A 12,473-nucleotide genomic window follows, 5' to 3' on the forward strand; every position below is an offset into this window, starting at 1 on the left:
TTTTGAGAATGCACTTCAGTTGAGATATGATCCCTTTTGGAATTACAATGCCTTGAAACATGCAGCTTCCCTCGTTTGTCAGACAAACCCTACTTTTTTTTCGGTTCTCTAAGTCAAGAGCCCGTGGACAAAAATAGGTTGACATTGCCTTCTAATTCAGATCTTCACATATGCGGAACATGGCATCAGCTTGTACACTTCCAAGGTTGTTTGCCACAAATGAAAAGACAAGAAATGATGACAAAAGCATACAAGGCCATCTTCATTGATGATACATGATTTAGAATCCTTTTATCATATGCATTATAAGTATGACCCTGTAATTGATCACTAGTTCTTCTTCAATCCATCCTCAAAGTAATCAATGTCGGCCCTAGCAACATCGATAGTCCTCGCCACATCTATTCTTCTAGTGGTATTATGGGGCAGGTCACATAAAGCCCATTCCACATCAAATGACCTAGCAATATGCCGCCAAATCATTGCCGGCGTCTTGAAACACAAAGCCCAATCGAATATCCTCTCACCTCACCAAGCCAAAGCACTCGCAAATAAACATCTTCCAATCGCCTTCGGAATCGATAATGCCTTCACTCGCAGAGACAGTGTCCACGCCAGCATGTTCGTCGAAAAAGTCAAACCCATGATCAATCTATCGGCGGAGCAGTGGCACAGCGTATCCGAGTTCGCGAGTCACGACCAACCACTGGATCGAGCATGGTTTCCCCGGTCTAGATCATAGCTGCGGTGACAGCTCTCACAAAGAACAGGACAAGGCCCGAAATAAGATCAGTGTCAACCGCAATTGGATAAAGGTCGCCAGTTTGGCGCAGATGCTTTCATTGAAAGTTGTATTATGGCAGATATTCGGCCAAAAGACCCAAGATAAAACATGCGAAGAGAGTCTTCTGAATCTAGCGCAGTCTATAAATCGAGTGTGGATATCTTCCAAGGTAGAATCTAACGACAACGATATCCCCAAATTCGAAGACGACGATTTACTCCAGACGTCGTTGGAGAATATCTTTGGGAGACATGATCGTCCAGAGGATAACCCACTAAATCTAATACTGCCTTCATTCGAGACCATGTGGCGTGTCGTCTTACGGGCTTTCCTGGAAATCAAGTTCGCGGGTGGGAAAGAAATACCTGCGTGGCGGGAGACGATGATTGCTTTTGCTTCTCGGCCTACCAAATCCCAATTCGACACAGGCTTTGGACCCCCTTCTAGTCGCTCCAAACCTCAATCTAGCGATGATCCCGGCATAGGTAATACGCGCGGTGTTCAGAGGTCACCCAGTGCGAATTCCATAGTTCGTGAATCTCTCCGACTATACGTGCCCACGAGACACGTACACCGAGCGTACCAGTGGGACCAGGGCACGGGGGCATCGTATAAAATCCACTCCGCTGATATTGAGAGATGCCAGTTGAGGTCTGATATATGGGGTTCTGATGCAGAGCGATTCAACCCGAATCGCTGGTCTGCTCTTACGCGGGCGCGGGGAAATGCCTACTTGCCCTTTGGATGTCCGCCGTTTGAGTGTCCCGCCAAGGCGACTTTCGGGCCGAGAATGATTGCGGTCTTGGTTGGGTCTTTGTTGGCGGTTTTAGATGAAGATTCATCAAGGAGTTGGTCTTTGGATTGCGCAGATGGGAGGGTATTGGGACATATCGCGTCTGGGACGAGGTTGTGTCCGCAGAGGAATGCCTATACGGATTTATATCTAGTGCGGTCTGTGGAGTAGGCAGAGTAAAGAGTGAATATAGATCGATGGAAATTGGTTCGAAATCTAAGTGCAGATTTAGTTATTAGTGAAGCAAAGGAGGTCTGAGAGGTTGGGTCTATGCAGTCCAGTAATAGGTATTATATCGAAGAGACACTGTTTCGCTAAAGGATCTATAGCCAAAAGAATGTATATGCCTAGGCACAGAATAGTTTACAACAAAGCAAGAGCAGAACATATGTATGATTGAAGTATGAACCCACGAATAATACGTAGCCACTCTATCACGTAGGCGCAGACATCGAGGTAATCTCAACAGACCTATTCAGCCCAGACCCATCTATCACCAACGGCTTACAAACATCAGCAACATTAGTTTCTGCAGTCATCTCATCAGCCCAAGACTGACACGTATCCCCATTACCCGGCACCGATCCCGCGGTGTCTGACCCGGCATCAATACCAGCACCTAACACCCTATCATAGCTTACAGACCGTGTAATATGCGAGTCACGATTAATCTTCACCCTAATCCGCGACCCCATGAAACTCAAATTGTTGAACATGGTCACAGCACACTGGGCCTCGTCTGCTGTTTGCATGGTTATCAAGCCGCGGAGCTGGACACTACCATCTACCGAATCGGCAGTGGCTATGTTGCATTCCTCGACAGTGCCAGCTGTCTGTAGAAGGACTTTTAGGTCGGTGCATGTAGTTGTGGCATTCAAGTTCTCGATGGTGATGGCTCGACGGTTTGGGTAGAAAGACGGAGAATTAGGATTTGGACCTTTGCAAAATTCGCGATGGTGGCTGTGGGGTTGGTTATCGCCGTTCGGGTGGTGCATGTGTTGTGGAGGCGACATCCGATACCCTGGCATCATGTTCCAATGCGGCTCATACATTGCGCCGTTCATTACTGGGGATGGGGGGAAACACTGCATTGGTTGTGCGTGTGGATCTGGCATCATGGGCATGAATGATTGCGGTGGCATTGATATTGGCACCATCATGATGCCGTACTCTGGGTATGGATATGGTGGAGTTGGCGGATGGGAGGATCTGGGGGGGATTAGGTTATTTCTTGTTTGACAAGGATGTGGTGTACTTACTCTGGCGAGACGGGCGACGGGGGCATTGACATGTTTCCATGTACTAACGGAGGCGTGGAGTGACCAGCGATGTAACCTGTAGGCATCATTGCTGGACTTCTGGTAGGTCCGGCAATGGGCTTGGTGGGCGTACTTGTTCGCGAGAGTGTGACGACCAGACTCTGGCCGTCCCATCCGCTGGTTGAAAGTCGATCTGTGGCGGGTGTTAGGGTGCATTATTGGGGATTGGATATAAACACATACGGTAGGTTCGCCAGGCCTCGTCTTCATTCTTGACGATGATTTGGCCGAGTCCGGTGGGGAATCCGTGGCTATCATCGTATACTACTGCCTGACGAATATGCAGTGCAGTCTGGCGGACGAGATCCTTGAGTTCTTGCCAGCGGCAATGAGGCGGGATCTAGAATTCTTATTAGATTTTGAACTCATTTAACGTATTCCATGTCAAAACTCACGCCTTGAAGGAATACGACAAACTCATCGTCCGACCTGCGCGATCTGGGACGACCTTTATCACGACCGAGAGGAGGCATGACCGACGATATCTCAAAATGCACCCCGGTAATTTCAGTGCCGAAAGCGCGCTAGCTCAGACGTATGGATTTAAATGGAGGATCGATGTCGATGCTTGTAAATATCCCGGTCCGTCGGCGTTGCGAAACAGTCGGGGCTCGACTTGTCCGACCAGGTATTCGGTTGAGTCCAGAACTTGGACAATTGTACCCTCTGTTAAAAGCCCTGTTAGCTCAGGACATATAAATGCGGTGATACCTTTGGATCCCAACTTTGCTTAAACTGAGACGACCACAGGGACGACATCACCAAGCATTAAGGTGCAATCATTGGGAAACCAAATCCCACAAGCATACCTTTTTTTTTTCTCTGTCGGATAAATGCAAGTCAACTAATTGGTCTGACCGACGAACTGCAGAAACAGACAAACCCCTCCACGAGCTGAACGAGACTGGAGCAGATTATAAAGCGCTGGAACAAAAAAAAAAAGAGAAAGCGTCGAGGTTTCACAAGAATAGTTATGAAGATATATGATATAGTCAATTAATTTTTTAAAGCTAGTAATAATCTACGATAGTCCTATTCATGGCTTGCAAGTAGAAACCATGGGGGCCCAGAATACTGCACAATGTGGACGAATAGCGACGCCAGATGACCAGCAGTAGCCAGTCATACCAGAGAGCAAGCAGTTCCCTTTCTCTTTCTGGCTGAGATATGTCATTTTCCCTAAGAGCTCAGCTCTGCCAAATACAATAGAGGTGTGGTTCTGCTGTCCCACCGGATATAGTTCCACTTAAGGGCATTGTATGGCCCATTCTATTGCGTACACTCCCTTCCTTTGTTTTGAATATTAAAATCAAATTCTCCATTCAAGTACCGGTATACCCATGCACAGGAGGCAAATCACTTGGAAAGCTGCGCTTACTTTGACTTAATACGGAGTATGGAGTGTTACACCGCTAGATCCAGATCGGATATGCAGAATGGACATGCAGAGTGGCCCTGTATTCATCACATTGGCTATATTGTTGGATCGGAATTAAAAAAAAAAAAAAAAAGCAAATGGACAAGAAAATGATATTTTAAGAACAGGAGGGATCTCCGATCAGAGCGGGTCTCTAACATGAGCAGTCATACCCTGCAGTTATTGGCATTTTCTTTTTTGGATCAATTACATCGACTATTGATTCAAGTACCTGCAGATGGAGAGATAGAATTGAAGGATAAGTCCGGCCCAGAATTCATCTAAATTCTTGAACATTTATCATGTGCACAAATACAGCGTATACCTCCCTAGATAGTCTTACTACCCCTAGATAGTCACACTGCAGGTCCCAGAAAAGTCTACAGCCGGCGTTCCCGTCTCTCGAAAGAGGTATGTGGAATACGCATGTACTCGAGCCTACCTATATTGTACAGTACAGGGCCAGTCGGAGGGCGACCAATAACTATGATAAATATGGCACAGGGCATGTACGACAGTGGAAGTATATCAACGACAAATGACCATTCACATAGGAAGCTACCTACATTCCAAACATGTATGATTCACTTGTGAGACGAAGTAATATGATGATACGCGACCAAAGCACAGGGCTCCAGGGGCGGTCACATGGCCATGCGCATATCTACGCTGGCGAATTGTGGGAAATGTGGAAGAATGTTTCTGTAAATTATCTCACGGGGTTGAATTCCTCGGATGCCAAATGTAAATATTAAGGTGTATTGCACTGTCTGTACTAAATATAATAAGGTGATTGAAGGGTGTTTATATTCAATGAAATTTCTAAAAGGGTGTCGAAATACTCGAAGAGGAACTCATCGCCGAAGCGAAAGAAAAGCAGCAAAAGGTATAGAAAGGGCTAAGGCCTTTGAACTTGCAAAATTTCAATATGCAATAAGGCCGGGTGGAATGGGCCCTCATAAGCGCTCGGTCCGTGGCTGTACCGATCCCCCGTTCCACCCATTTGACCGTGGAATCCCCGTTTTTTTCTAATCGAAGATCAGGCAGTGCCAGCACAGGCCAATCTCAGGAACTCTGGAAGTGTTCGAAAAAAAAAAAAAAAAGAAAAGTATCGAGGGATGGGATTTTCTTCCATTCGGAGAATCATATCCTTGGAGGAACGATTTTTTGTTGGTTTGTCGATTTTTGATGTTGATCCGGTTAACCACTCGCTAGACTCCCTCAGATCCTCCGCTTTATTTGGTTTGGGTTTGGGTTTGGGTTTGATTTGGTTTCAACGTATATTCATTCTCCGAAGCCGACTTTGGTTGCGCAGCGGCCGCAGTAGTAGGAGTTCATGCCGAATTGGACGATGCTGCAGCCTGATTGGCCTAGGCTGAGAGATTGTTGGCAACGGGAACATCGGACAATATCGAGGGTTGGAGGAGAAGCCTCAGCAGGACGAGCAACACCGCCAGTCTGAGGTTGAGTAATTTGTAATGGAGAACTCATTTTGGAATTCGATGAGGGTTTGGAAGAAAAGGGGGGGATCGCATGTTTTTGAGTTGACCCGGTCCCCGTGATTTCTCGGTTTACCCCGGTTTTTTTGGATGCGATGATGACTTGACTTGATAAGGGGATAATGTGAAACAGGAAAATATTCGGGGCTTTTAAATTGTCTACTTTTTTGCCCTTATCCCTTCTCTGCCGATCATATGGGCTTCCGAACCTAAACCCGGACATGCCGAACACTTTCTGTTTTATCTGGAACTTGGGCGTTTACTACTTGGTGTATCTTTCTATTTTTGACTGTGTATAGTAACTCAAGCCCCTTGATCCAAAACAGTGGCCCTAGACGTAGGTGGACGTGGTCTTCACGCTAACCAACATCCAATATTTAGACTTCCAAGGTTATAATTTATGGGCTCCGTTTCTGTTTCGCATCCTGAAAAGGTGGGGGCTCGTAGGATTTCGGCAGATTTAGATGTTTAAATCCTTGTTTAAGGTCATGTTCTGAAAGATTGAACATGCATACAGGACCGAATAATTAGAAACATGCAGCTAGCTTCGTTTAGGCGAAGCCAGGGAGAAAGCCGAACAAGTTGATAAGGTGTGGTGAGGGGCGGGTGAAGCCGATCATCGAAACATCGCGAAATCCTAATCGACCGGATATAAGATTCGCCAGCGACGTCATATTTCCTCCATCCGGCACTTTCCTTCTCTTCTCTCCTTGAGACTATCAAATTGATCCCGAGCCTAGACCCAACTCCTAGCCGTTTAGATCTCGGCCCTTGCCCCGCCAAAAACGAAATATCTCCTGCCCCTCATTCCTATCCCACCCACATATCTATCCATCATGGCCGGACACCCCAACCTCTACAGCTTCCCCACCTCTGACGCACTAGCTGCGCAATTGCGAGGCTACGTCCTCCGCTGCCAGAACGCCGCTCTTTCCCGACACGACACCTTCCGCCTCGCCGTCTCCGGTGGCTCCCTGCCAACCGTTCTGGCCAAAGCCCTCCTCGCCCCCAGCGATGGCTCCCCGGAAGACACCCCCCAATTCTCCAAGTGGCACATCTTCTTCGCTGATGAGCGCGCCGTACCACTCGACCACGAAGACAGCAATTACCGCCTCCTGAACGATGAGCTCGTCAACAAGATCCCCGCCGAGCTCGGCGCGCCCGTCGTCCACCCCATCGACGAGAAGCACGTTGAGGATGACGATCCCCAGGAACTCGCAGATCTTTACCGTGAGGATCTGATGCGCGAGTTCGCTGCCAAGGATAGCGTCAAAATCCCCATCTTCGATCTCATCCTCCTGGGCTGTGGTCCCGATGGTCACACCTGCTCGCTGTTCCCGGGCCATGCTTTGCTCCGTGAGAAGGATGCTTGGGTTGCCGCTGAGACCAACTCCCCCAAGCCCCCGCCGAAGCGCATCACCCTTACCCTACCCGTTGTTACCCACGCCGTCAGCATTGCCTTTGTTGCGACCGGCGCCGGCAAGAAGGAAATCATGAAGCAGATCTTTGACCTTGAGGAGGGCTCCAGTCTTCCTTCCGCGCTGGTTAACCAGGGTGCCGGTGATAAGGTGAGCTGGTTCACGGATCACCCGGCAGTGGATGGTGTTTCGTTCCCTCGTCGTGGGAGTCTTTGAGGTGTCAGACTGCTTAGATGGATGATGGCTTCCTTTCCTATCTCGCAAGATTTGCCTTGTACGGTATTGAATGCACTGGCTATGATGAAAAATGGAGTTCTGCTTTGGTCTGTTAGGACCGGTAGGCCAAACTTAGAATAGAATTCATATCTCTTCCATCATTTTTGTCCTTGCTTCGGCCCAGCATCCGTTCGTATCCTTGAGAGACTTCCTCCGGTAGATCATACAAGAGTGTTTCCAGATCTGAGTACCTGCTGTGTTCTACGCGATCGTTGTCGATGATGTTGAATATCAGGCGTAACCAGAGGTATGTACGATTCTGCATGCTTTTCAGGCGGTCTTGATCTTTTGTCGATCGCTTTCGATGATGCCTTTTGTGATGCCCTCAACTGTCTCATCAATGACCAGGTCAATCTCATACTGAAGTGGATGACTTGTGATGAAGAATTTGAGCTTGGATCCCGCTAACGTCTGATCTGTGCTGTATAATTCTTCAAGTGTTTCAATGATCCGATGTGCGCTTCTCTCTTCGCATTCATCCAACGCATCCATGACACATATGATTTCGCCGACCTCCGGGTCTGCGACACACACCACCAGGATTCGCCATAACTCGGAAAACTTTATCACAAGGGAGTCGCCATTTGCCTTATACCCCGGCAACCCAGGTCTGATCAGTCTCGTAGATTCCTGGGTGGATGCACACCGCGCTTGGGTACCGTCCATCCTGCCACCAGCACCCTCTTTGAAAAAGAAATGAACAACAACAGATCGAGGGCTAGTCAGAACACCGGCGGATGCGAGGGTAATCGTGCCGGTGTTCAGATGGTTTTTGTCTATCAGCGACCTCGACAAGACTGACTTGCCACGCCCAGGACCTGCTGACACCCAGAGGACGCCTGAGCTGCTGTCGCGCCACACGTTGAAGCCTTCATCCTCCAAAATCCACTCACAGGTCCCGCGGACTCTGATTGGATTCCGATACATGTTTTCCTTGTATCCTCTTTTTCTGTAGTGCCGCTCATAACAAGCTGTCTTATTAGCCTAGATCTTGAAGATCATGAAACAGATGACCTACTGGGAGAATCAAGGAGACGCCGGACCATGCAAGTGCTGCAAGCGGTTGAGTACTGACAGCAGTCTTTACGAGCGAATCAGACCAGAGAATCAGACCAGAGGAGAAAATTCCCCAACTTCTCAACCTGCTCTCGCACGCTGATATTGTGGCTCCGAATGTGAAATTTCCACTGTTTTTGCTCTCGATACCAACAGCATTTTGACAACACCTCCAACAGATTCTGGGTTTGAGACAGAAAGAACGCACGTAAAAGAGCAGGTGGTGACTTTCACCAGCACCAGAGACTACAGACCTAGATACGCCTGCCTTCGACAGAACGACCTCGATCGATGTCGCCAATACACAGACCAAGCCGGCTGGCTCCTCAATCTCAAAATTCACTCCCAACTCACCGTCCTCTTCTACCGTTTCTGATCGGCATACGCCGACAGATGCGCCACTTGTGGAAACACAAAAGAGTCGAGGGACCCGAAACGAGCGCTAGTCCAGATCCTTTGCCATATTCCAGGAGAGAGATACAGACCAGGATCTGGTGACAGCTTTCTGCAACAAGCGGTCTTTGGTTGCTGAGAAAAGCCCCATGTTAGGTGTAGAGCAACAGGGTCGGGCTGGTGCCAATGTGACTGATGAGGTTTCTCATGGATATTTTCCTATTTTTGATACACTTTTGTTTTAAAATGGTTTGAATAAAATGTTACGTCCAATTTTCAACTGCGCTACAGTATGTATCCATAACCCACTTACGATTCGTAGGCGATGTGTCGAGAATTGCTCCTAACCGCTCTCCTTGGCTAGCGTGTGGCCACCCGGGGGCCGTAGTAAGGTCAGTCTCGCAAATGGCCTCTAAGGCCGAAAGAAGTAGCGCTAAGTGCAGAGTAGGGTAAGTCCTACTTAGCGGCAAGGAGGAGTAGTTATGTATCTGTCGGGGTTACAAATGTACCATGGCGGGTGGGGCTTTCCTATTTGAGCTGCCGCCGCTTTTATGAGGGTGCTCAGGCTCACTGAGCAGATGTCAGCACGGGCTCATATCAGTGATCATGCTCAGATCAGTCACGTGCAGAATGACTGATGCTGATATACTCAGCCCGTCGTAGACTATACCTAGAAAGGATTAGTCCCTATTGGACCGTTTATATTATGATAGTTCGTTGATAGTATTGCTGCTGCCTCATTTTCCGGAGCACTTTATCTCACTAAGATTATACATCATGACGAAGGGGCGCAGAAAAGAGGGGAGAACTCCATTCGTTTCATGATGTCTTCCCTCGTCTTCTAATTCAGAGCGGCTCAAGCTCAAAGTCCCAAATATAAAGGCAGACCGTGTGCCAGCATTAGCATGTAATAATCAACACGCCTTCTATTCAAGCGCCTTCTACTTGGTATATTAATCTAATATCGCATTATTTTACTTTAAATACATCCCCTACCTCCAGGTCGCACCGCACTTGATTATGGGCAGAAAAGGCTTTTTTACCAAGCGTGATAGAATCGCCAAGGAGAGGCGCCGTCTACAGCGAGAAAAGAATGGTTATGCTCCTGGGGTTCATAGAGAGGAGGACTAAATTCGGGAGAAAGATAAACGGCTCCCTAAGACCAACAAATTACATCAAGAAACTATGAACCTCTGGCTCGAGTGAGTTAAGCCGCATCTGAAGTGGCAATCCCTTTCCTATTATGGATTCTGCTGACCTTCCTTTAGTTTCACTGCAGACCCAGAGAATGGGTTTGAATATTACCAAACCTCCCTTGGTTCTCCGGCTCCAACTCATGAGATGATCAAGTCGTACATTCGCTGGTATGCAAGTTCTACCCAGGGGCGACTGAACGATGATGGGCTACCTACGGTAAGAGCCGTGAGTGCGCATGCCGAACGATTCTTTGGTGGATTTGGAGCTAGTATGATAAGGCGAGAAAAGTATTGCTCGAGGATATACACGCATGGAATGCCCTTTTGGGGATCTTGACGGATATTCTGAAAGACCCGACCTTACAGAGCACCTATTATTTTATTGATGCGCTAGACGAATGCGCAGCAGGCCTACCTTCCCTTCTTGACTTGATTATTTAGGTATCGTCTGCTTACCCAGAGATAAAGTGGATTGTCCCCAGCCGTAACTGTCCTAATATCGAAGAGCGTCTTGTACTACCCAACCCGCTTAAATCTTATTAGAGCTTAATGAGGAGTCTGTATCTGAAGCTGTGAGCAAATTCATTCACCATATGGTTCACTATCTGGCGAAAGTTAAGAGGCATAGTGATGAAACTCGTGAGACGATCTGCGGTCACTTATCATCTGACTCGCAAGGCACTTTCCTTTAGGTAGCCTTGGTCTATTAATAAAAGGGACTACCTGCGTGAAACAATCGAGGGCTTTCAGGCCGCAGATCAATACCTTCAAACGCTAGGTTAACCGGTAGTCAACCACCTAGGAGAGACCAAGCGCACGATCTGAGGAATCGAGATCCTGCGGTCGAACTTCTTCATCGTTGGGATAGGAGTGGTTAATCATCGTCCTCAATTTCCTAGTTAATCAGCTTCAGCACATTTTGGTCACGCCGGGTTCAGAGAGGGTGGGGTCTCGTATATCTATTTTTTACAATTCAATTCAAACATCAGAGCTATATTGAGGCAAGGGACAATTGCATCGTTCTCCCTGTGACTGAACACTAATCGAAGGGGATCACGGGCGAAATCAATCACATACTTATAACCGTTGACTCACGGAGACCGCGATTGCATGATTGCAATAAAACCCGTACCAAGGTGATCAAAATCTCCAACTGTATGATTGTACAAGGGGACATGTCATTTGTAACGCGTGTCTATAAAAGGTGTGCACAATCGTGGTCTTAGCCTACATACTGCATGTAGTATTATTACCCGCATAACAGCGTGAGATCCAACATTCCAGACTAATCCACGGAGTACACGAGAGGATCAATGGTCTCATTTCTTCTATAATGCATGTTGTAGAAATAACTACACATGTCCAAGATACAATAGTCTCCGAGACCCAGACTTTGAACTATTGAAATCCCGGTGAACTCCTTCGAAGTTGCAGCGCTTTTCAAGACAAGGGTACGCGAAGACGTCGGCGATTTGACTCTTGCGTTGACTCGTGCTCTTGGATCAATCTATCGGACTAGCTAATTTGCGTAGAATACGTACATAAATCTACTGTTGTTGTGCTATACCTCCGTACCCTACTCTCTTGCTCCGAGAGTACCAATCCCCGACCTCTCTCATCTCGTATGTAGAACACTTCCAGCATGGTTGTGTCGATCTAGATTCCTCGCGATCTCCAGTATTTTTTTCTTTAACCAAAAAGATTGACGAAGGTCGCGAGTTAGCGGGGGAAACGCGTATTCGTTATCGTACTCCGTACTCAGTATCCCCTTCACCTCGGCCCCCACGAACACATACTTCATATGAGTCAAATAGGGTTATTAAAATTGTCGATCTAACACAAGTCCACAAATAAGAAAACTTGACAGGTCGCGAGTATCATTTCCTAGTTTATTTAAGCGAGCTTGCAGCATCAGAATAGGGGCGTTTCCCCGCAAGATTTTGCGGGTCAAAGCCAGAACAGTTCCACTTGCTTATATGTTTTCTCTCACTTGACTTGTTTTCTCGACTTATGTGAACAATGCCAACCAACTATTTTGTACGGAGTACAGATTACTTGTTGCGGCTGGCTAGGTTAGTGCCACCAACTTCCAAATAGTTAAGCTCCGTTCGTCCAGGATTAACGCACCTGTTTGGACAAAGTCAAAGCTTCAGGGATAATCTGTCGATCACTGGACTGGGAATTGGACAACGTTATTACTGTCCCACTAAATTCATACTATTCCGTACAGATTCCGCAAGTTCAGCCGATGAACAAGATAATTGCCCAATTTGGACCGGCTATTGCACGATGTCCTGTCCCTTTCTAGCATGAGAATCAGGT

At 47.4% G+C, this 12,473-nt stretch overlaps 6 protein-coding genes across 6 annotated transcripts; 3 read left to right on the top strand and 3 right to left on the bottom strand.

Annotated features, from left to right (window-relative positions):
- Positions 1 to 364: 364 nt before the first annotated feature.
- N7447_006991 (Cytochrome P450) lies at positions 365 to 1,748 on the top strand (the record flags this gene model as incomplete). Its single annotated transcript, XM_057231253.1, has 2 exons — positions 365 to 621; positions 668 to 1,748. The coding sequence occupies 2 exons, from the start codon at positions 365 to 367 to the stop codon at positions 1,746 to 1,748; spliced, it is 1,338 nt and encodes a 445-aa protein (XP_057086343.1).
- Positions 1,749 to 2,011: 263 nt separating this feature from the next.
- On the bottom strand, positions 2,012 to 3,369 carry N7447_006992 (RNA-binding protein; the record flags this gene model as incomplete). The annotated part of the gene is made up of 4 exons (XM_057231254.1): positions 2,012 to 2,786; positions 2,837 to 3,029; positions 3,080 to 3,236; positions 3,292 to 3,369. 4 exons carry the CDS (start codon positions 3,367 to 3,369, stop codon positions 2,012 to 2,014), a joined length of 1,203 nt encoding a protein of 400 aa, XP_057086344.1.
- A 2,228-nt stretch (positions 3,370 to 5,597) lies between these two features.
- N7447_006993 (uncharacterized protein) lies at positions 5,598 to 5,804 on the bottom strand (the record flags this gene model as incomplete). Its single annotated transcript, XM_057231255.1, has 1 exon — positions 5,598 to 5,804. The coding sequence occupies one exon, from the start codon at positions 5,802 to 5,804 to the stop codon at positions 5,598 to 5,600; it is 207 nt and encodes a 68-aa protein (XP_057086345.1).
- Positions 5,805 to 6,648: 844 nt separating this feature from the next.
- On the top strand, positions 6,649 to 7,446 carry N7447_006994 (6-phosphogluconolactonase; the record flags this gene model as incomplete). The annotated part of the gene is made up of 1 exon (XM_057231256.1): positions 6,649 to 7,446. The coding sequence occupies one exon, from the start codon at positions 6,649 to 6,651 to the stop codon at positions 7,444 to 7,446; it is 798 nt and encodes a 265-aa protein (XP_057086346.1).
- Positions 7,447 to 7,776: 330 nt separating this feature from the next.
- N7447_006995 (uncharacterized protein) lies at positions 7,777 to 8,433 on the bottom strand (the record flags this gene model as incomplete). The annotated part of the gene is made up of 1 exon (XM_057231257.1): positions 7,777 to 8,433. The coding sequence occupies one exon, from the start codon at positions 8,431 to 8,433 to the stop codon at positions 7,777 to 7,779; it is 657 nt and encodes a 218-aa protein (XP_057086347.1).
- Positions 8,434 to 10,140: 1,707 nt separating this feature from the next.
- On the top strand, positions 10,141 to 10,592 carry N7447_006996 (uncharacterized protein; the record flags this gene model as incomplete). The annotated part of the gene is made up of 3 exons (XM_057231258.1): positions 10,141 to 10,157; positions 10,224 to 10,368; positions 10,422 to 10,592. The coding sequence occupies 3 exons, from the start codon at positions 10,141 to 10,143 to the stop codon at positions 10,590 to 10,592; spliced, it is 333 nt and encodes a 110-aa protein (XP_057086348.1).
- Positions 10,593 to 12,473: the final 1,881 nt, after the last annotated feature.

Source organism: Penicillium robsamsonii, assembly GCF_028829455.1.
Source record: "Penicillium robsamsonii strain IBT 29466 chromosome Unknown utg000003l_segment0_segment0, whole genome shotgun sequence".
NCBI lineage: Eukaryota > Fungi > Ascomycota > Eurotiomycetes > Eurotiales > Aspergillaceae > Penicillium > Penicillium robsamsonii.